Below are 21,252 nucleotides of genomic sequence, written 5' to 3' on the forward strand. Positions count from 1 at the left end.
TTAGTTCAATGTTAAAACTTGCCATTTTCACCTCACATTTTATTTTAAACTTTTTCCATGGTGGTATGTGAAACTTCATTGTTGCTATATTATAAACATAAACACAAAGCTGTTCTATTTATATTTAACAATAAAATAGTTGGCCAGATTAGTAATCTGGTAGGAACTGCAATTAATAAAATATAAACAATTTACATGATAGAGTGCAAAATTAGAACTAGAGCCTAGGTCTTCTCAGTTAACAATATCTATCATTACGACAAACCTGACAATATTCTCGTTGCTATATTATAAAATTAGCAGGTCAGTAAAATAAGACTTATCGAGGGTTGTCTGGACTTAGATGGCTGTAAACATCAAAACAACCTATGATTGAATTTGAGCTGTTTTAAACCATCTGAAAGCTAGAATCCTTTTATCAATCTGTTCAGTTTATTTACAGTTAGTATTTACTGCCTTTAAATAAGGAAAAAGTAATGTATTGTCTGAAAGCATATGTGCTGTATGCAGTCCTTTTAAATATTTAGTAATGGGAAGCATAGGAAAGAGGGATGACATGTGTAGTTGAAGCTGGGTTTGTAGTCAAAGAGATCTGGGGTGCAGTTCCAGCTCTCCTGCCTAGTAGCTGGGTCATCTTGGGCAAGTGATGTACTTTGTTTCTTAGCCTCTGTTTCCTCCTCTGTAAAGTAGGCTTAATAACACTTGCTTAATCAAGTTAAAGTAAACACATAATTAACATATGTATGGGGTAAAAGGAGAGGCCCCCACCCAGTGAGTGACTTTCTGAGTTCCAGCATGGTGGAGAGAAGGGGAGAAACTTGCATGGGTATAGAACCAGCCTTGGGAATGGGCTACTCTTAGCCTGACCCTCAGAAGTGCTAGGGTGGGCCAAGATACTTGGCTTCTTTAACAGGAGAATTCTGTCATGTTTCTGTTGTTTGGTTGTTTGGGGACATTCCTGGACACGGTTTGGTTAGTTACTAAAAGTTGACTCTTAAAAAAAATTATATATATGTATATATGTATGGTCTGATATATGGCAGATACTCAAGAAAGGTAGTTATAGTACTTACTGTTGTTATTACCCTGAATATTGTTAAAATTTGTGCATAAATTGCTGGAGAGAAATCAGTTTTAAATGACTAGGACTGATGCTAAAGACCAAATCAGATTCTTATTAGTTCTATAGTGGTTAAAAGTTGTATATGTTGAGTTGATATAAACATATAAAATAAAATTACAGTGAATCCATTATTTTTCTGCCAGCTAACATATACCTTTTCTTTCAACAGGCTCAGCACTATGTAGCTACAACCTAAAGCCTTCTGAATACACTACATCTTCAAAAGCTTCTGTTCTTTGCCCCAAACTACCAGTTCCAGCGAGGTAATTTTATTGTATTTTGTTAACTTGTGACTTCTGTTTTTGTAGGTAGATTTTAAACTGTATGTATTGTTCTGGGAAAAGAGTCACTTGATACCAGTTGCTCAGGACTGGTACTTTTACAACAAGATTTAAAAAGTGGTAATAGAAATGACAACGTGTATTTCATATCTTAAAACACACACAGAGGCACATAACTTTTCTCATTCCCAGATATTTTAAATTTCTTTTGGGGGTTTGCTTTTTTTTTTAATGTCATACTTTTTAAGTGTAGAGAACTGCTGAATCATTATAAAATCTATAGCGAAATTAGAAGCCAAGTCTCACAGTCTCCAAAGAATCTCTGCAGTTGATTCCAGTAATTGTTAGTGGGATTATTTAAGTAAATTAAAACAATACTCCAGATTATTCTCCATACTTTATTTCAGGCTATATATTTTAGGTACATTCTCTATAATAATGCTATATTATTATAGCTATATGTATAGCTATAAAGCTATAAATATGCTGTTTGCCATATCTTATCCAAGGTCTTAGTCAACAAATATTTATTATTAAGTACCTACTGCATATAATGGCTACACAGAAGAGACAAGAAACATTCTTTATTTGGAAGGATCTCACAGTAGTTATAAATAAATCCAGCTTTAAAATTATAGATTTTCTTTTAACAAATAAATATATTTGTAAGCATTATAGAATGTATCCTCAGAATTAAGGGCGTAGGATTTGGAACATGTCTGATCTTGAGAACCTTAAATGTGTATCTCTAATCGTGTATGACATGAGTCAACTTCACAAGGAATACTGAATTGAGGCCATTTTTATTATATCTTAGTGTATTATAGCAAGCTACAGGTTAAAATTTTGAGATCCATCTTATGTCTGCTTTCCTTTGGCTTGCTTACGGGTGTAATTGTGCTTTATTAACTTGAATGAAATTTGAAATTTTCTGTTGAAAAGTAGACAAAGGAATATATCACTTTAATTGATTTCCAGCTCTTTTAGTCTTGTCACGTTGCTGTTGAAATTAAAATGTAAAGCCTGTGGAAATAAAAATAAAGGAACTCTTTTAAAAAGATCGTAAGGCCTATAAATTATGATCTTAGACCAATTGGTAAAGAGACTCCATTCATGAACACTGAGAATATTAGGGAGGCTGTGACAGTAAAGAAAAGGAGAGCCTTTGAATAGAGTCACTGAAGAAAATTTATCAATGTAAAAACAAGAAGGGCTCTGTCCTCTTATCTACTCAGCTGCTAAAAGCCTGTTTTAAATGCATACTTTGAGTATAGAGTCACATTTTAAGGCGTAAACATGTTATGAACGGATAATGAAAAAGCACTGATGTGAGGATGCTCCTGTGTAACATGAGAGGGGTAGGGGTGGAGTAAATCCTCCTGCACCTCTGACCTCTGACTCTACCATGTTGAGGACTGCCTGTCCCTGGATATTCGTCTCAGGTGTTACATTCTTGGCCATATATAACTCACACATCTCATGTAAGGGCAATGCCCTCATGTAAGGGCATTCACTTTGAAGATGAAACATATTATTAGGGGCTTGGGTTCTAGACATGGACAGACTTGGCTTCTCCATCTCCTAATATCTCAGTAATGCAAGAAGTAAAGATGACCCTATGCCATCAGAAAACTGACTGTATACTATGTTTATACTTTATTTAAATATCCCATGTTTTACTAATCTTAGTACCTCACAGCCTAAAATTATCTTACCACTTTAATTTGAACTCAGCCTGTTGGAAAGTAAAAGAGAAGTAACAGTTGATAGAAGGAAGTCAAATTAGGACCTTGTAAGTATCATCATTTAGCATTTGGCAAGCAGAGTATAAGGATCAAGAAACAAAGAATTTGTTCTGATAAAAAGCTTGGGGCAATACCACGTTCCACACTTAGCATTAGATACCGAATCTCCAAAGATGAGTGAGGACTAGTCTCTGTCCTTAAACTCTGTCCTTAAAAAAAAAAATAGGGACTGTTTTGGTGACTATTTTTGTGTACACCAAAAGACTGGCACTAGGCAAACCTAGACTAGGCAAAACTTGTGCTGCAGGCAAGTGGCCCTTAGCATCGGTCACGCCTTTTTTGCCCTAGTGGGACAGAAAGAGCTGAATTTTGAGTCCAGATAGGCCTGGGGGTGAATTCTGTATCACCACTTTCTCTTTGCTAACTCGAGCAAGTCTCTTACCCTTTCTGTGAACTAAGTTTTCTCATATCTAAAATGGGAATGTTAATACCTCTGTCATGAAATTGTTGTAAGAATTAGATAGGCAATATGTTTTAAGCATCCATTATTGTGCTTGACATCTGGCTGAAGGAATAACTATTTCTTTCAACCTCTAGTGCCTCCCCTTTTGCCCCTAACCTTCCTGGGTCCCCAGGCACCTGCAATTGAAAGCAATGACTGTTTCTTAGATAAAAGCAATTCTAAACTAATTTGCAATAAAACGCTAACACCACATAATTGCCAAATGGTTACTTTTGCTAAGAGCATTCGAATTTTAAAAGCAAATGCCTGGAAAGGGCCATAGTTTATCTAAATTCATAGCTCTCTATTGATGACATGCTAAGCATGGTAGCAATGGGGAGACAAGCTAGCCCTGATACTTAAAATGCTTGAAGGTTTAGGTATAGCTAGAGAAAATTGTGGTAGTAGAAACAGATTACATAAATTCAGTTTATTCACCATTTATTGGCTACTTCTGGATGCCAGAAAGGATATTAGGTTTTGGGAAATTAATAGCATGATATGGAAATGAGAAACCAATAGCCAAGAAAAAAAAGTGTTATCTATTCATATTTTTAAAACGAAGAATTCAGGGGCGTCTAGGTGGCTCAGTCTGACTTTGGCTCAGGTCATGATCTCACGGTTTGTGGGTTCGAGCCCCGTGTCAGACTCTGTGCTGACAGCTAGCTCAGAGCCTGGATCCTGCTTCGGATTCTGTGTCTCCCTCTCTCTCTGACCCTCCCCTGCTCACACTGTGTGTGTGTGTCTCTCTCTCTCTCTCTCAAAAATAAAATAAAACATTAAAAAAATGAAGAATTCAACATAAATTAATAATAATTTATTAAATTATAAATTTATATTTATAAACCATCTACAGTGTTCTAGCCACCATATTAAGCTTCTCATATGTATTGTCTTATTTAATTCTTACAAAAGCCTATAAGGCTTTTGTTCCTAATTTATAGGTGAGGAAATAGAAGATAAGTTAAATGAGTTGTGCAAAGCCACACAACTAATTGTTGGGAATCAGAATTTTAATCTAAGATCTTGTAAAGTCTGTCACAGTTAGTTTTATCCTAATGTGAGTGTTATCTAGTTGTATCCATAGGATAAGGTGAGCTTAGGGTCCTCTTACTCTGCCGTCTTCCACAAGACAAAGTCCTATACCAGTTTTAAAAAAAAAAAAAAAAGGGGGGGGAGCCTGCCTGGCTCAGTCAGTACAGCATGTGACTCTTAATCTCAGGGTTATGAGTTCAAGCCCCACATTGGGCATGGAGCCTACTTAAAAAAAAATAAAATAAAAATTAAAGGAAAGAGTATAGGAATGAAAGAAGAGAAAAAATGAATAAAATAAAATGAAATGTATGAAAAACCAAGGAGTATTGCCATTAGATTCTTGATTTATTTGCTGTTTTCTGTGCTATAGTGCTATTGCCAGAATCCTTTATTGTTATTCTTTCTTAAATAAAACTTTACCTTAGAAATCATGTGTAATTGCTTATTTATAACGTCAAGTTTTAAGATAATTGTTTGAGATCAAACTCCTGTCTTCACTTCTGAAGGCATATGGACAAGAGACATTACACTGTTTGTCATCATATTTTGAGGGAGCTCATTAGCTGTGATAGTCTGCACTTAAGGCAAATGGACAGTATGTTTGCCAAGGTAAGATACAATTTTCCTCTGAGTGGCTAATTTTTAAAAATCTTTAAAGGACTCATTATAAATTCATTTTGTTCTTGTTGACTAATGTTTCAATAATGTGAAACAGCATCAGTTCCTAATGGGACTACATTGACTTCTTAAAGATTCGATATTCTGTGGGCTTCAAGAGGTAGAAGAACTTACTATAAATAGAATTCTTTATGCTTGTCCTCTTAATTAAGAAGCACAGGGTGTGTCATTTAGGTTAGACACTAAAGTAGAAAAGATCTCACAGAAGTATTATTTTCTGAGAGGTATATGAAATGACCTAACTCAAATTCATTATATAACATAGGATTTAAATGGTAAAATACAAGACAGACCATTTCAGTGCCATGATTAACTTAGATTTTTTTAACAAGAAAAATCATCTGAATATTAAAAACTCATGACTGATTAAATTGTTTTTGTTTGGGGAACAGTAGAGAAAATGAATGACAAGGGAATGTAGTGTTTGTTCTTTAAATATTTAACGTTGATTTTTGCTGCTGTCACCAAATATTGCCTTCTCTTTTATTTGTCTTCTCTTTCTGGTATTCCTTATCACTTGACCATTTTGACCATCAGCTAGACAATGTAATCTGCTTGTACTAATTTTATACCTTCAAATTTAGAGCTGTCAGGTTTTTTTTTTTCTTTTAACTGACATAGATTAAATTATGAGGTAAGGGATCCGTTGTTACTTTGCTTCAATTCTTTGAAGGAGACTTGTAAAAGCGCTCTTTCCAATTGTCCAAGTGTTTATGGATAGTATAAAAATGACTTAAAAGGGTAAGAGAGCAGATATTACTCAGTATTTCCTCTTAAATAGGAATGAAAGATTAGAATTTTAAGAGTATAATCATTCTCTTTTCAAACCATTGAGCCTCATTATAAGTCTGAAAAGCAGAAAAACACGAACACTACGGGCATCTGCTCCTGTTAATTTAGAATTACTGACTTATGACTGGGCTCTATCACTATCATCATCATCATCTTCTTCTTCTTCGTCATCTGAAAAAACAGAGGGGTTATTCCTATGCTTTCAGCTAACAGATGGAGAAGCTGAGAGAGATGGAGTGACACGCAGCTATGTAATGTTAGGAGGATCACCCAGAGCTTTTCTTTCTATTATAACAGGCTCTGCTCTCTTTTACAAATGACATCTATGTCTCTTTGAATATAAAACTATATTAACATCCTGTTAGGATATGGGAGATAGAGGTGGAGCTACTTCTGGACAGAGGATAAGGTGCACTTATGGTTATATGATAGGAAAAAAGAAACAGAGCAGGGCCAAGAAAATTGGTGGATATTGAAAATGAGAAAATGACATCCGTATCTTTGAGGGAGATATATTTTATGTTCAAGGTTGGAGGCAAGTGAGTTAAACAGAGGCTATACCAGAAATGATAGGGTAATAAATAAAGCAGATGAAGATGTAGATAACCATGGAGCAGAGAGGACTTTGGTTTCAAAGGATAGAGAACAAGGCTTTAGCTAAAAATATAGTTAGAAGTCCTTAGACAGGGATATTAAAGTGTCAGGGACCTTATCTAGATAGCATCAGGAAGAAAAACAGTCATAGGTCACAAGAAAGCCATCAGTTTAAAGGTTTCTGTCCCACATTAGCCTCCATTTACTATGAACTTATGGTTAAATCTTTTGATTCTTTCCTGTAATATTTCTGACTAAATCCATTTCGCTTAAAGATGTTCTGTAATTTAATAGCTTTTTATATCATTAGTGAAACAAATTTGGTCAAAAACAATGACTCGCATGCCTGTAATTTAAGCACTACTCAAAATGCTCTGATTTTCTGCAATTTCTGACAAAATATCGAATCTTGGACATTAACTTTCACCAACATCATTTTGGAGGTATATACAAATATACCCACAAGCACAAGAATCCCTTCATTTTAAGTGAACAGTTATATCATAGTGCCACATCATTATTTTGGGATATATTTCACTGATGCATAACTAAGGTAAGATTAGACCTTTATAATTATTTTATTGTTCCATGAAGTTCAACAGCATGGAAGATGTTGCCTATTCTTACTCCCAGTGGTGCTCATTTGCCAGCATTTAAGGAAAACCGATACATAGTACACTTTTATTTTTATTTGAAAAATATTTTTGTTGTTTTTTGAGGAAGGAGAAACAAAGGTAGTATTTTGCTTCAGGTCATACAAAATTGCTTTGCTGAGATCAGAAACTTTGGAATTTGATGCTCAATCATATACTCTTCTCCACTAATTTGATACAAAATACAGTGCCAACCAAGAATGAGAGCATACTTATATCATTCCAGCCAACGGGGTTATATTAGAGCTATGACTGATAGTTCCACAAATAATTCTGAAAATATGAGATTTATGTTAGTGATGGCTAAATTTTAACTTAATGCACACAGAAATGTGTATTTGTGTATGGACAGGCATAAGGACTCTTTTAGAATCCATACAAATCACAACTGAGGGTATGTTCATAGAGCTTTTTTAGAATCTCTCATTGATCAGATGTACACCATACTTTCCAAAGCTAAAGTAGAATATGTTATAACAAACCAGACTTATGTCACTGTTCACACATAGCTATGTTCCTTCACAAAAAAAGCTGCGGTCAGTATAAACCTGATAATAACAGATTACTTCTTTTTTTTTTTGGACACAAATAATCTTATAATAATAATGATATAAAAAGAACAGAAAATAGCCCAGAATCTCAAGACCTTAAAAAATCATATGTTTTCATTTAGTTATATTTTTTCTGTTCTCATTCTTATTTATATACTGTTTTTTGTACAGAGATGCAACCAGAACATTAGATACAAATTTTTGTTTTATTACCCATGTACTATTAGCCTTGTGTTTCCATACATTAGTATCCATGGTTATTGTTTTAATTAGCTGCACATTATGCTGTATGTTGATGTCTTGGCATGATTAATTTATATGAGGGTTATTAAGCTTGTGCCCCAAACACCTTTTTAAATACAAGGTTCTGTATGCTATTCTGACAGAGGAAGCATTCTATTAATGGTGGCACATTTCAAGCAAAAGCATGTGTGTTTTCTATTTTTAAATAGCTTATGGCAAAAATTTCATTTTTAGTTCAATGAAGTATATGTTTGTTTTGTCATCTACCCCTTGACTGATAGATGTGCAGGCTGAGGAGTTTAAGTGTTTGGTTTTGCTTTTGGTAGTTGTGTATGTGCGTATGTGTGTGTATATGTGTGTGTGTTTCTTTTCAGAAGGGGAGGGTAATGTCTTCCTTGGAATATGCACTCCACCCTCTCTGATAAGGCCTGTGGTAAGATTCGCATCCCTGCCCATGACAGTCATCTTCATAGCATTAAGCTCACGGCTCTTAGCGCCCATATGATGTGTGGAGGGTGGAGTGTATTGCAGTCATAATCACCTTCATTTGTGTGTTTGATGTGGCATTTATATTGAGTAGGAGTAATTTTTTTTCTGATTTTTTTTTTCTTGTGTCACCAGTGCACCTATTCCATTCTTCCATCGCTGTGCTCCTGTGAACATTTCCTGCTATGCCAAGTTTGCAGAGGCCCTGATCACCTTTGTCAGTGACAATAGTGTCTTACACAGGCTGATTAGTGGAGTAATGACCAGCAAAGAAATTATATTGGGACTTTGCTTGTTATCACTAGGTAATTGTTTTTCTCATTATTAGCTATTGCATAGTACTGCAGTAGAAGACTGTTCTGTCTTTTAACCAAAATATGAATACAGTGGGGATACCTGTAAAATGTTTAACTTCCCTTAGCCAAAATAACTGTTTCAGATTACATATAGTTATAAATATATACATATTTATATATATATATTTATTTATCTGAAACTAATTTCCTTTCTTTTTCGCTCATTGGAGAAAACTGGTGTTTTCCCAAACTTTGGTTACTCTCTATAATAACCATTGATATGATAGAAGGAGGCTTCTCTTAATGAATCAATGCCCATTTGTTTTTAGTTATGATTCCAAAGGCTTATAACAGGAGCCACATATTCTCTTACACATTTCCATCAAAGAACATAGATTTCTGATAGATTACTTTTGAAATATGTTTTTTTTCATTGCTACGGTTCATAATGTCACTGTTTTGCTGGAAAAATTAGGAAATCTCCACTTGTTAGCCATTGAGTTTTCTTGTCAATAGATAATATAATCAAATAAATGTTATTTCAACTCTCTATATTATCCTAGAACTATATGTAGCCGTATCAGAATCTATAGATCTTTCTAGTTGGGAGGAGTGAACTGTGGTAGGAACCAAGCAACTATTTCATTATATATGTGAAATGAGTACTTATACCTGTTAACAACAATTATAGTCATTGAGAAGACTAGCTGTATTTCCGTCTTGTCATTAGAGAGTATTTTCTTTTTGCTTAGGTAGTACTTGACTCAGTTGAAATAATGCTGTCCATATGAAAAGCTATTTCTGTGATATTTGAAAGCTCCCATCTGTTTTTGGTTCCTGTACATTTATTGCAAAAGTGAGTACCTTAATAATGTTACCCAGTCACAGATCCCAACCATTTATTTGGCTTTGCAAATGGCCCAAAGAATCTTGACTATTAGTCTGGCTTTATAAAAAAATTATTTGGTTTCTGAAATAGTTGAATACTTTGACCAAGAGGAAAAAAAAAGCCCACACCTTCAAAATGGTGATAATAATGTTAAGCCTTTGGATTTCCAGTTTTTATTAGATTGGTTCTCTTTAGGCTTAAGATCTTTAAATTAATAATTTATTTGTGAAATGGGCCTTAAGATGATTCATGATGAACAAATTATGATTTCAGAAATGAATTTCCCCATGCAAAGGTCAAATCTTCCCAGTTTCTTTTTTAAGATTTTCACTCCAGATTTTAGCATGTTGGAATTTAGCTGGGGATGGGTAGAGGCATTTGGCTAAATAACTCAAACTAAGCGTTGCTTTTCTTTGAAGAGTCAACCAATTAGGACCCCTGACACCAGTTGAAAATTAAGGTCAGAGGAATTTGGGCCTTAGTAGGCTTCAGAATATTATTCTGTAGGATCAGAGCGTCTCTTAGAGTTTTAGAGGAGAAATGACTGGAAAAAGATAAAATACTGTCTAGCTCATTGACCAACTGTTAGAGAAGTTCGTCCTGAAATACAAGGATTACTCATGAAGTGTAGCTAATTTAACTGATCTCTGTCTATGTGTGGTAATTTTTGTGATCACCAACATGACACATCATTCTCTACACTTTGTGTGTTAGCATGTATGTTTGCATGTGCATTCTGATGTCTTCCCGTGGTGAATCCACAACAGTTCTGTGCTGTTTTTGAGTCACCATGTGCATTTGCATGTTTTCTTTTCTGTCATTTATAAACCCATAGTTAGGTGCCTGTAGTTTCCAAGTGACAGAATTCAGGTGGTGCACGTAGACTCGAGTACCAAAAATTGCAAAAGTAGCCAGTTACTTCTCTTCCCTAAATTGGGGTCTTGAACTGGTCAATAGCAACATATTATATCCCTAGGAGAAAACAGTTGAGTTTCTCTTTGTATTTTCCAGTGTTATTTAAAATAATATTGTACATGTTCTCTATCTTTCTTACAGTTCTCTCCATGATTTTGATGGTGATAATCAGGTATATATCAAGAGTACTTGTGTGGATCTTAACAATTCTGGTCATACTGGGTTCACTTGGTAAGCTGCTTCTTCCTTTATTTTTTAGTAATTAGAATCAAGAGTAAAGTTTGCTCTTAACAGTTGCTCAGTGCAGAACTACTTTGATTATTTTAAATAATTTTCCTTTTGTAAGCCTTGTGAATCCATTTATAAACTATAAAAAAGAATGATGCGTGGATTACACTGAAGTTAATTCACTGTGAGATCACTAAATGAGATAAAATGGCAGAGTCGTTGGCATTTGGAATAAAAGCAAGTGGAGATATGTTAGAAAGGGGACTAACGTTTTTCTGTCAGTGTCAATTTTGGGGGAAGAACCCACGAGGAAAAAGAAAGTAGTTAAGCCTCTCTTCTGCTTTTTGTTCTTCAGTTTTCACTTGATTCTTTCAGTGTTCCCTGCCTGGCAGAGGAAGGGACCCTTTTCCTTTTATCTTGCACTGAATCCACCATTCGAAGGTGTTGAAGTTCTTTCTGGTTAAAGTATTCCTGGCAGGATAATTGTGTGTGTGTAAAATTTTATTACACACACAGGATGAAATTGTGTGTGTGAAGGGCAGAGAGAGAAAGGGAGAGAGAATCCCAAGCAGGCTCTGCACTACCAGAGCAGAACCTGATGTTGGACTCGAACTCATGAACCATGAGACACCGAGCCAAAATCAATAGTTGAATGCTTAACTAAGCCACCCAGGTACCGCAACATATATTTTATTTTTGCTTCTACAGTTGGTAACCTATACATTTTTAGAAAATATTCTTTAATCTAGAATTCTATAATTTTTGAATGGCTGATTCTATAGAATTCTATGAAATTTAAAAATTTTATAATTTTTAGGGGTGCCTGGATGGCTCAATCAGTTAAACGTCTGACTTTGGCTCAGGTTATGGTCTCACGGTTTATGAGTTCAAGCCCTGCATCGATTTGCCTGCTTTGGATTCTGTGTCTCCCTCTCTCTCTGCCCCTCTCCCACTCACATACTCTCTTTCAAAAATAAACATTAAAAATAATTTTAAAATTCTGTAATTTTTAAAGGCTGAAATGAAAGAGCATGTGTTGAGTTTTCATCCACCTCATTTAAATTCAACATAAACTTCTTCATTTCCAACCTGACTCCCACTTTTTAACTGTTATCAAATAATCTGAGTTTTTGCAATCAGGTTATTTTTAAATTAAAATATTATTTAATACATTGTATCTTTTTAAAGAATTTTTGCTTTGCCTTGAAATGTTTCATAATTACATTTAACTTATTACATTCTCCTGTCCTAGTTTTAGTGAGAACTCTATTTTTGTAAAACTTCATTCTTGAGTTCTTAATTTTAGTTCATCTTTGTTTTGACGAGACTCTGAATTCATGTAACTTATTCACAAAGCACTCGCGGGGCATAAATTTTCTCAGCTCCTGATTATCTAAGATTGTTTTTGCCTTACATGTGAATATTCAATCTGTTGCATGTAAAATTCTTGAGGTACAGTGTGCTCCCCGTGTCTGTACTTTACTTTTTAGAGACCAGTCTAATTTTATTCCTTCGCCCACCACCTGTCTCACTGACCTAGACTTATATATAATTTTTAAATTATTTTCTCTATTTTTTTAATGTTTATTTATTTATTTTGAGAGAGGGAGAGCACATGCACAAGTCGGGGTGGGGCAGAGAGAAAGAGAATTGGAAGCAGGCCTTGCACTGTCAGCTCAGAGCCCAACACAAAGCTCAATTTCTTGAACTGAGATCATGACCTGAGCTGAAATCAAGGGTCAGATGCTTAACCAACTAAGCCACCCAGACACCCCTTATTATAATTTAAAATTTCTGTCTAGTTCTGAATCTTTAAATTTGCCTATGATCTCTTTGGGGGGGGGGATATTTTCCAACTCTGGAAAGTTTTCTTATTTCTGTATTTGATTATTGTTTCTGTTTCAGTGGTTTTCTTCTTAGAATCCTTGTTCATTCTTCTGCTGTCATCTTCTAAATTATCACTTTAGTCAATTTGTCATTTTCTTTATACTCAGAAAGTGTTCTTCAAGCGTATCTTCCTTATCACTGATTGAGTTTTCCTTACTGCCGGTCTGTACTTGACTGCCTCATTCTATTTTTCCAGTTCTTCCTTCTCCCAGCCATCTTTCCTGTCATTTCTACTAGTGACTTTTGTATGCACTTCTAGTGATGGTGTCTTAGTCACTCTGAGCTGCTGTCACAAAGTACCGTTGACCAGATGCCTTATCAAACTTACTTCTCACAGTTTTGGAGGCTAGGAAAGCCAGATCCAGGCGCCCGCAGGCTCTGCATCTGGAGAGGGCTGGCTTACTATGTCCAGCCATCATCTTGCTATGTTCTCCTGTGGTGCAAGCAGCGAGGAACTCTGACGTCTGGTTTATAAGGGTGCTCATCCCATTTGTGAGGGCTCTACTCTCATGACCTCATCATCCTCCAAAGACCCAGCTCCAAATACCATCACATTAAGGATTAGGATGACAAAATATGAGTTTTACGGGAACACAAACATTCAGTTTATAACATATGGCTAGTTTTTTATAATAAAAGTAGATTTGAATTCCAGATCTGCCACTTACTAGGTATGTGACATTTGGCGTGTTACTTAACTTTCCTGAATTTCAATTTTATCATGTACAAAGTGGGACTTGTATTACCTGCTTAATAGTATCATACTGATTCAGTTTGGTCACATCTGTTGCACAGTTTCTCACACAAATTTGTTTGTTTTAAGTTTATTTATTTTGAGAGAGAGAAGGAGAAGGGGAGGGGAAAGAGAGAGAATTATAAGCAGGCTCCATACTGTCAGTGCAGAGCCCAACATGGGGCTCAAACTCCCAAACCTCGAGTTTATGACTTGAGCCAAAATCAAGAGTTGGGTACTTAACCGACTGAGCCACCAGGTGCCCCTCTGACACAGATTTAAATATTTAGTAAATGATGTCTGCTGTGGCTCTTGTGGACAACATCCTCCTTGATGTCTTCATTATTAGCTCATTCTGTTTTCTTTTCTGTTTTTCTTTCTCATTTCTGTTTGCCTTTCTCTCCTAACTTTTTATTTATTCTTGTTTGCAGAGAACATACTTTATCCCATTTTTTGAGGGTGCTACTATTTTTTTTAAGATTTCAAAATGGAAGTATTTCCCTTTTTCAAGTGTTTTTCATAGACCGGTGGCTGTTGAAGTTTGTTTACTCATCTTCAGTAGAAAAATATTCACTCTTGCTATTCACTACCAGGTAGAGTTGGAATTTCCCTTTGACACTATTCACTGTTTACTTGAGAGCAGGTGGAGGTCAGGTTGACTTGCACAGATCTCAGCCCAGTTTGTCTTCTTCCAGACGTTTATCTTGTCTGCCTATATGTACATATCTTTACTCTGAATCTTCCATTTCCTTACCATGGCCTGCAAGGCCTGACGGTATGATCTGGTACCAGCGCCCCCTGCCCACGGCTCTTCCTACTCTGCCCCTTGCTTGTTGCTGTAGCCACAGTGGCCTCCTTTCTTTCCTGCCAGGCATGGTCCTATCTCAGCATTTTAGAATTTGCTGTTACCTCTTGCCTGGAACATACTTTCCTTAGATAGTTTTTTTTTTTTTTTTAATATTTTTATTTTATTTCTAGGAGAGAGAGAGAGAGATACAGAGACAGAGGGAGTCACAGACTCTGAAATAGGCTCCAGGCTCTGAGCTGGCAGTCAGCACAGAGCCCGACGCGGGGCTCGAACCCACGAACCGCGAGATCATGACCTAAGCGAAAGTCGGACGCTCAACCGACTAAGCCACCCAGGCGCCCCGATATTTTTTTTTTTTTTTAATGTTTTTATTTCTTTCTGAGAGAGCATGAGAGAGTGAGCGGAGGAGAAACAGAGAGAAAGGGAGACAGAAGATCTGAAGCGGGCTCTGTACTGACAGTGAGCCTGATGCGGGGCTCAAACTCATGAACCGTGAGATCATGGCCTGAGCCAAAGTCAGAGGCTCAACCGACTAATCCACCCAAGTATCCCTTCCCATTGATAGTTTTATAGATTGTTTTCTCCCTGTCTTTGATTCTTTTGCTCAAATATCATCTCACCACTGAGACCTTGCTTAGTCATCTTATCACAATGCTTTCCCAACCCCAGCACTTTCTATCTCTATTAAAAGGTGACTTTTTTTCTTAGACTTCATATTCTTTATTTTTACTTACCTCCATATTTGTTTGTTTGTTTGTTTGTTTCCTTATTGCTGTATAAGCTCCATGCGTGGGGGTGAGGGTGGGGCCTTGGTTTTGTTCACAGCTCTGTCCCCAGCACCTAGATCAGTAGATGCTCTGGGCACTCAGAATGAAGGTGTCTGATGCAGCCCTCTTCTGTGGAGGTGGGTTTGCCCCCCTCATCAGTCTAGTTCTTGGACTCTCTGAACAACCCCCATCTCTGGCATGCACTGCTACCAACCTATCAAAGATTTCCTGTCTTTCTTCCCACTTTTGGTGGGAACCACTTCTTTGATCTTCTTTGCTCATTGTACAAATATTGAATCAACCGCATGACTGTTTCAGCACAAGGCACAGGGGTTGCTGTGATGGCCCAGTAGAGAAGATTTTTGCTTTCCTCAACATCATTGCTGATTTCTGTGGCCCTTACTTGCTTCATACAAGCTCCCCAGCTCTCAGTAGGTGCTGAGTCTCTATGATCCGCTTCTCTCTGGGGTGCCTGTCTTTGCTGGCTGTCTCTGAGCTTCAGAATTGATAATAGATACAGTTGAAGGATGTCTATCTGATACAATTGAAGATGTCTTAATACCTACTACAAATGATGAAAATGGAGTCAACGGAGCTCCCCTTATGCCTGCAAAAAGTTACAGTCACACACCTCCCAGCCAAATGGCTTATTGCTGTGTTAGTCCCACAGTGATATATAGGAAGGGTCCAGGAACGTGAAGATTAATGTTACACATTTTCTTGTACTAGTTATTTCCAAAACAATTGTTTTTTGAACCCAGGTGGCACAGGTGTACTATGGTGGCTGTATGCAAAGCAAAGAAAGTCTCCCAAAGAAACAGTTATTCCTGAACAGCTTCAGATAGCTGAAGACAATCTTCGGGCGCTCCTCATCTATGCCATTTCAGCCACAGTGTTCACAGTGAGTATAGGCTTGGGCCAGCTATCTTCCAGGCTTATGTTTTTATTTACAGGGATCATTAATGAAGCAGAAAGTCACCTCTGGCTATTGCGTGTCTAACTCTGATCTCTGTTAGATAAAAACTCTGTCCCGTGGTATGGAACACTAAAAAGTCTTCAGAAGGCTTCCCTAATGGATGAGTGCTATTTGATGCAATGTTTTATTCTGTACTGCCTGCCTGTTGAGAGAGAATTTTCAGTTAGAATATTCAAGTTATCATTTGTTAGGAAGAGCATATTATCTTATTTTCATAATACAATTCTTTTTTAAAAATGAGTTTCTTTACTAAAGTATGTTTAAAAATACACATATTTCATTTACCTGTGTGCTAATCATCTTCGCTTTTTCCCTTTTAAACTTTTTTTAAACTTTTAACAACATTTTTCTAAATTAGAGTGAGCTTTGCTGCCTAGGCACTATACAGTAAATTACTAATGAACATGTGATTAAATAATATGTGCTCATATCTTTGGTCCATCTCCTTCTCCTCTCTAAAAAAAGAAAGGAAAAAAAATCTCAGACCGACTTCTTGGACCAATCCCAAGCTTTTAATTGAGCTTTAGAAATAAAAAAAAAAAGCCACCATAAAACCTTTGGTGCCAAAAGGTATTTGTTTGTTATTATATAAATATTTACTAATCATTTTTAAGTACAGTTTAAAAAAATTTTTTTAAATGTTTATTTAGTTTTGAGAGAGAGTGAACAAGGGAGGGGCAGAGAAAGAGGGAGACACAGAACCTGAAGCAGGCTGTTAGCACAGAGCTTGACACAGGGGCTTGAACTCATGAACCATGAGATCATGACCTGAGCCAAAGTCAGATACTTAACCAACTGAGCCACCCAGGTGCCCCAAAGTACAATTTTTTAAGTACAGTTCACCGGCTCTCTCTCAGACCACAGTGAGGGCGGGCAAGAGGCGACTCTGACATGGACTCTGCTCTGTAGGAGCTCTTTTTTTTTCTTATGTTTAAGAAAAATTTTTTTAACCTTTATTTTTGAGAGAGAGAGAGAGAGTGCGATCTTTGTTTTTGACTGTGTGTGTGTGTGTGTGTGTGTGTGTGTGTGTGTGTGTGTGTGAGTATGAGTATGAGTGGGGGAGGAACAGAGGGAGAAGGAGACACAGAATCTTAAGCAGGCTCCAGGCTCTGAGCTGTCTGTCAGCACAGAGCCTGATATGGGGGTTTGAACTCACGAACCCCGAGATCATGACCTGAGCCAAAGTCAGATGCTTAACAGAGTAAGCCACCCAGGCACCCCAAAGTACAATTTTTTTTTTTTTAACTACAGTTCACCTGCTCTCACTCAGACCACAGTGAAGGCAGGCAGGAGGTGAAGCTGACATGGATGCTGCTCTGTAGGAGCTCTTTTTCTTAAGTTTAAAAAAAATTTTTTTTAATCTTTATTTTTGAGAGAGACAGTACAATCTTTATTTGTGTTTGAGAGAGAGAGAGAGAGAGAGAGAGAGAGAATGAGCAGGGGAGGAACAGAGAGAGAGAGGGAGATAGAATCTGAAGCAGGCTTCAGGCTCCAAGCTGTCAGCACAGAGCCCGTCGTGGGCTCAAACTCATGAACCATGAGATCATGACCTGAGCAAAGTCAGACCCTTAACTAACTGAGCCACCCAGACTCCCCTCTTATGTTTATTTTTGAGAGAGACCATGTGCCTGAAAGAGTTGGGGAGAGGCAGAGAGAGGAGGAGGGACAAAGGATCCCAAGTGGGGTCCATTTGCTGACAGCAGAGAGCCTGATGCAAGGCTCAAACCCACAAACTGTGAGATCGTGACTTGAGCCAAAGTCGGACCCTTAACTGACTGAGCCACCCAGGTGCTCCTACGAGCTCTTGGTCCAATAAAGGAAATGAGGTACAAATACCTCCTGTACTTTTGTAGTCATAGCATATGGTTTTCTCCCCTCTTTTCAAAATGACAAGCACATACCTATTCAAATAAATTAAGAGCCTTATATTGATGGACAGACAACACATTTTGATTCATAATGAATGGAAAAAAAGAAAGGTAGAAGAACTCTAGGATTTATTAATATGTTGAGAAATCCTTTTATGTTCTGCTTTAAGAACATTTTTAATATACAGTTGAGGATGCTCAGTGCTGCAAGACCGATAAAGTGTTATTGGGATTCAGAGAATAATCCTTCTCCAATTTGGAATGAAGGGTTGTGCTAAAAATTTCCAGCATGTTTCAGTTTCTGTTTTTACTGCTTACAGCGGTAACTGGGACCTTTCTCTGCATTCTCTCTGTACAGGTTATCTTGTTCCTGATAATGCTGGTTATGCGCAAACGAGTCGCTCTCACCATCGCCTTGTTCCACGTGGCTGGCAAGGTCTTCATACACTTGCCGCTACTAGTCTTCCAACCCTTTTGGACTTTCTTTGCTCTTGTCTTATTTTGGGCATACTGGATCATGACGCTTCTTTTTCTTGGCACCACTGGTAAGAAGATATGTTTCTTTCTCGTAGTGATGAATTTGATTTGCATTAAAATATTTTAAAATATCAGATACAATTCTTAAGATGTTTATTGACCAAGGTCTAATAGCTGTTGGAACCAGCAGTGGTTATGGCTCTTCAACAACCCATTCCCTATTCATATTTTTTAGATCATCCTAGCAAAGTAGGTCTAAACCAGGTCATGGCTTTAAAGTAAATGCCAGTACTGATTCAGACTTTTGGATTCATTCTAAGATGAACAGATGAATGTAGTGCTCTCTGGAGTTGCCTTAAGCCCTCATTACAGCCTGAATCAACTTGCTTCCTTGGGATTTTCTAGTTTGGAAAAGATCTGAACCTAGGTAGAATTCCTGGTAATGATACCGTTCACAGTTAGACCCTCAGACTTGTTGGAGCCACTCTTAATATCAAAGATTACACTTGAATTAATTGTGAGGAGTGGTGTAAGGGTCGTAAGCTTATATGTAACCTCTCTGGCCATGCAGTACACATTTACCAATGGATTATAGTATTAATTTCTGTATTTTGCTAATAATTTAGGTCTGTAATTATTGGATGAGTAATAAAATAGCTTCAAAAAAATTGAAGTTTGAAAATTCATGCCTAAATTAACTGATGGGGTAGGAACTCTATTCAAATAGAACATCTTTTAAAAGCTATATGATGCCTTTGGGGAAAACAAAATGCTTAATTGTACAGTGTCTGGCTTCACACCTTTTCAAGTGATAAGTATTTTTGTCTCTTAATTAAATAGCACTGCCATCATAAAGTTTGCGGTTTGCGGGAAGGGGCTTGTTGTTGGAAATTAGATTCATCTCTTACATTCAATAGCCATATTTCTTGGTTTGTGTGCTTCTTACTTTATGTGCTTCTTCTTTCCTTCCTGGATATTTTCCTAGGCAGCGCTGTTCAGAATGACCAAGGCTTTGTGGAGTTCAGAGTTTCTGGGCCTCTACAGTACATGTGGTGGTACCATGTAGTAGGCCTGATTTGGATCAGTGAATTTATTCTAGCATGTCAGCAGATGACTGTGGCAGGAGCTGTGGTAACCTACTATTTTACTAGGTGAGAATTTATACTTCTCAGAAAACCTAAGATCATCTAAGTGATTGTGCCTGAAGGAAATGGAATGGAGGCTGGTGAAGAGTTTCATTTCTTGAAAAAGTAATTGGAAGCGAATATGACAAAATGTTAGAGCTGATGATTCTGGGAGGTAGGAAAATGGGAGGTGGTTATTTTAATCTTTATACTTCCCTGTAAGTTTCTCAAAAAATTAATCAGAACAGCAGGTCATGATATAACTTCAATGCTATTTAGCAAAAGAATAAATCTTGTAGTGTCTTATGTACTTTGGCTTTATATAAAGGTCCAAGCCTGTTTAATTTGTTTGGATCAGAAACAAGTATTGCGACTCTTCCTAACTTGAGAGCTGAATATAAGCTGTAGGCCTTACAATTTTCTATTATAATGAGGTACCAGGTCTCGATTGAACACTTTTTTTAAGTTCCATTTTTTGATTATGCACTTAACTCTGTAAGTATTTACTAGTGAAAGCTTTCAAAGCACAATGTCATTTTATTTAAAGTCTTAGAGCATAAGAACCCCATGAAACTACCACAAAGAAACGAAGCATTAATTTTATCTGGTGCACCTGTAGCATTTGTATTAGTTGTACGTTACTTTGCCATTTTGTCATAAACCTAGACTTTTCTTAAATGAACTAATTTTTCACTGCATTGGGCTTTAAACCATTCCTGCACTTAGCCTTTGTTTTAATTGTCTTTTTGGTTATCTTTCAAAAAGGGATAAAAGGAATTTGCCATTTACACCTATTTTGGCATCAGTGAATCGCCTTATTCGTTATCACCTTGGTACTGTGGCAAAAGGATCTTTCATTATCACATTAGTCAAAATTCCACGAATGATCCTTATGTACATTCACAGTCAACTCAAAGGAAAGGTAAGGAGAAAATTCTTTTCTGTGCTTGGCTGTGGTCACATCCCAGACCTCAGCTCTGCATGAGCTCTGCAGCTCCCACTCATGCTCAGTCCATAGTTGTGAATATTTTCTTTATAATCCTTGCAAAGTAGAATCCAGTCCTTCTGTCTTGCCCCCCACTCCTGCTCACCATGTACTCTGGCAAAATCCATCATACCACTGGTTTCCCAGGGTCCTGTGCTTCTCATCCTCTATGTTGACTCACACCTTCCTCCTTGGAGCCTCTTCCCTGTCCCTGACTGGGGAGAGAGATAACATGCATTATAACGTAGATTATATGCCACCTCTTCCTAGAAACCTTCCGTGATTCTTCCTCCTCCCAGATGATGTCATCTCTGCCTGTTGTCCACTCTTATAGCACTAGTATCTATTGCATATTCTGATGATTCTAACCTTTTTGTATGTTTAGCTTTTTTTTCTTTAACTATAGTATAAATTCCTTGCCAGTCTTATATATCTTACCTATCTTACATGCAGTAGGTACTAAATATGTGTTGAATTAGGGACATCTGGGTGGCTCAGTCAGTTAAGCATCTGACTTCAGCTCAGGTCATGATCTTACAGTTTGTGAGTTTGAGCCCCACATCAGGCTCTCTGCTGTCAGCACAGAGCCAGCTTTAGATCCTCTGCCTCCTCTCTG

At 37.1% G+C, this 21,252-nt stretch overlaps 1 protein-coding gene across 1 annotated transcript in view; it reads left to right on the forward strand.

Moving 5' to 3' along the window:
- Window positions 1-21,252, forward strand: part of SLC44A1 (solute carrier family 44 member 1) — a 125,708-nt gene that overhangs the window by 75,738 nt on the left and 28,718 nt on the right. The window contains exons 5-11 of the mRNA XM_077769757.1: window positions 1,293-1,386; window positions 8,819-8,988; window positions 10,925-11,014; window positions 15,968-16,107; window positions 18,409-18,595; window positions 19,513-19,678; window positions 20,417-20,573. Of these exons, the coding sequence (XP_077625883.1) occupies window positions 1,293-1,386; window positions 8,819-8,988; window positions 10,925-11,014; window positions 15,968-16,107; window positions 18,409-18,595; window positions 19,513-19,678; window positions 20,417-20,573 (1,004 nt within the window). The remainder of the gene's footprint in view (window positions 1-1,292; window positions 1,387-8,818; window positions 8,989-10,924; window positions 11,015-15,967; window positions 16,108-18,408; window positions 18,596-19,512; window positions 19,679-20,416; window positions 20,574-21,252) is intronic.

Source organism: Crocuta crocuta, unplaced genomic scaffold (assembly GCF_008692635.1).
Source record: "Crocuta crocuta isolate KB4526 unplaced genomic scaffold, BGI_CrCroc_1.0 scaffold95, whole genome shotgun sequence".
Classification (NCBI taxonomy): domain Eukaryota; kingdom Metazoa; phylum Chordata; class Mammalia; order Carnivora; family Hyaenidae; genus Crocuta; species Crocuta crocuta.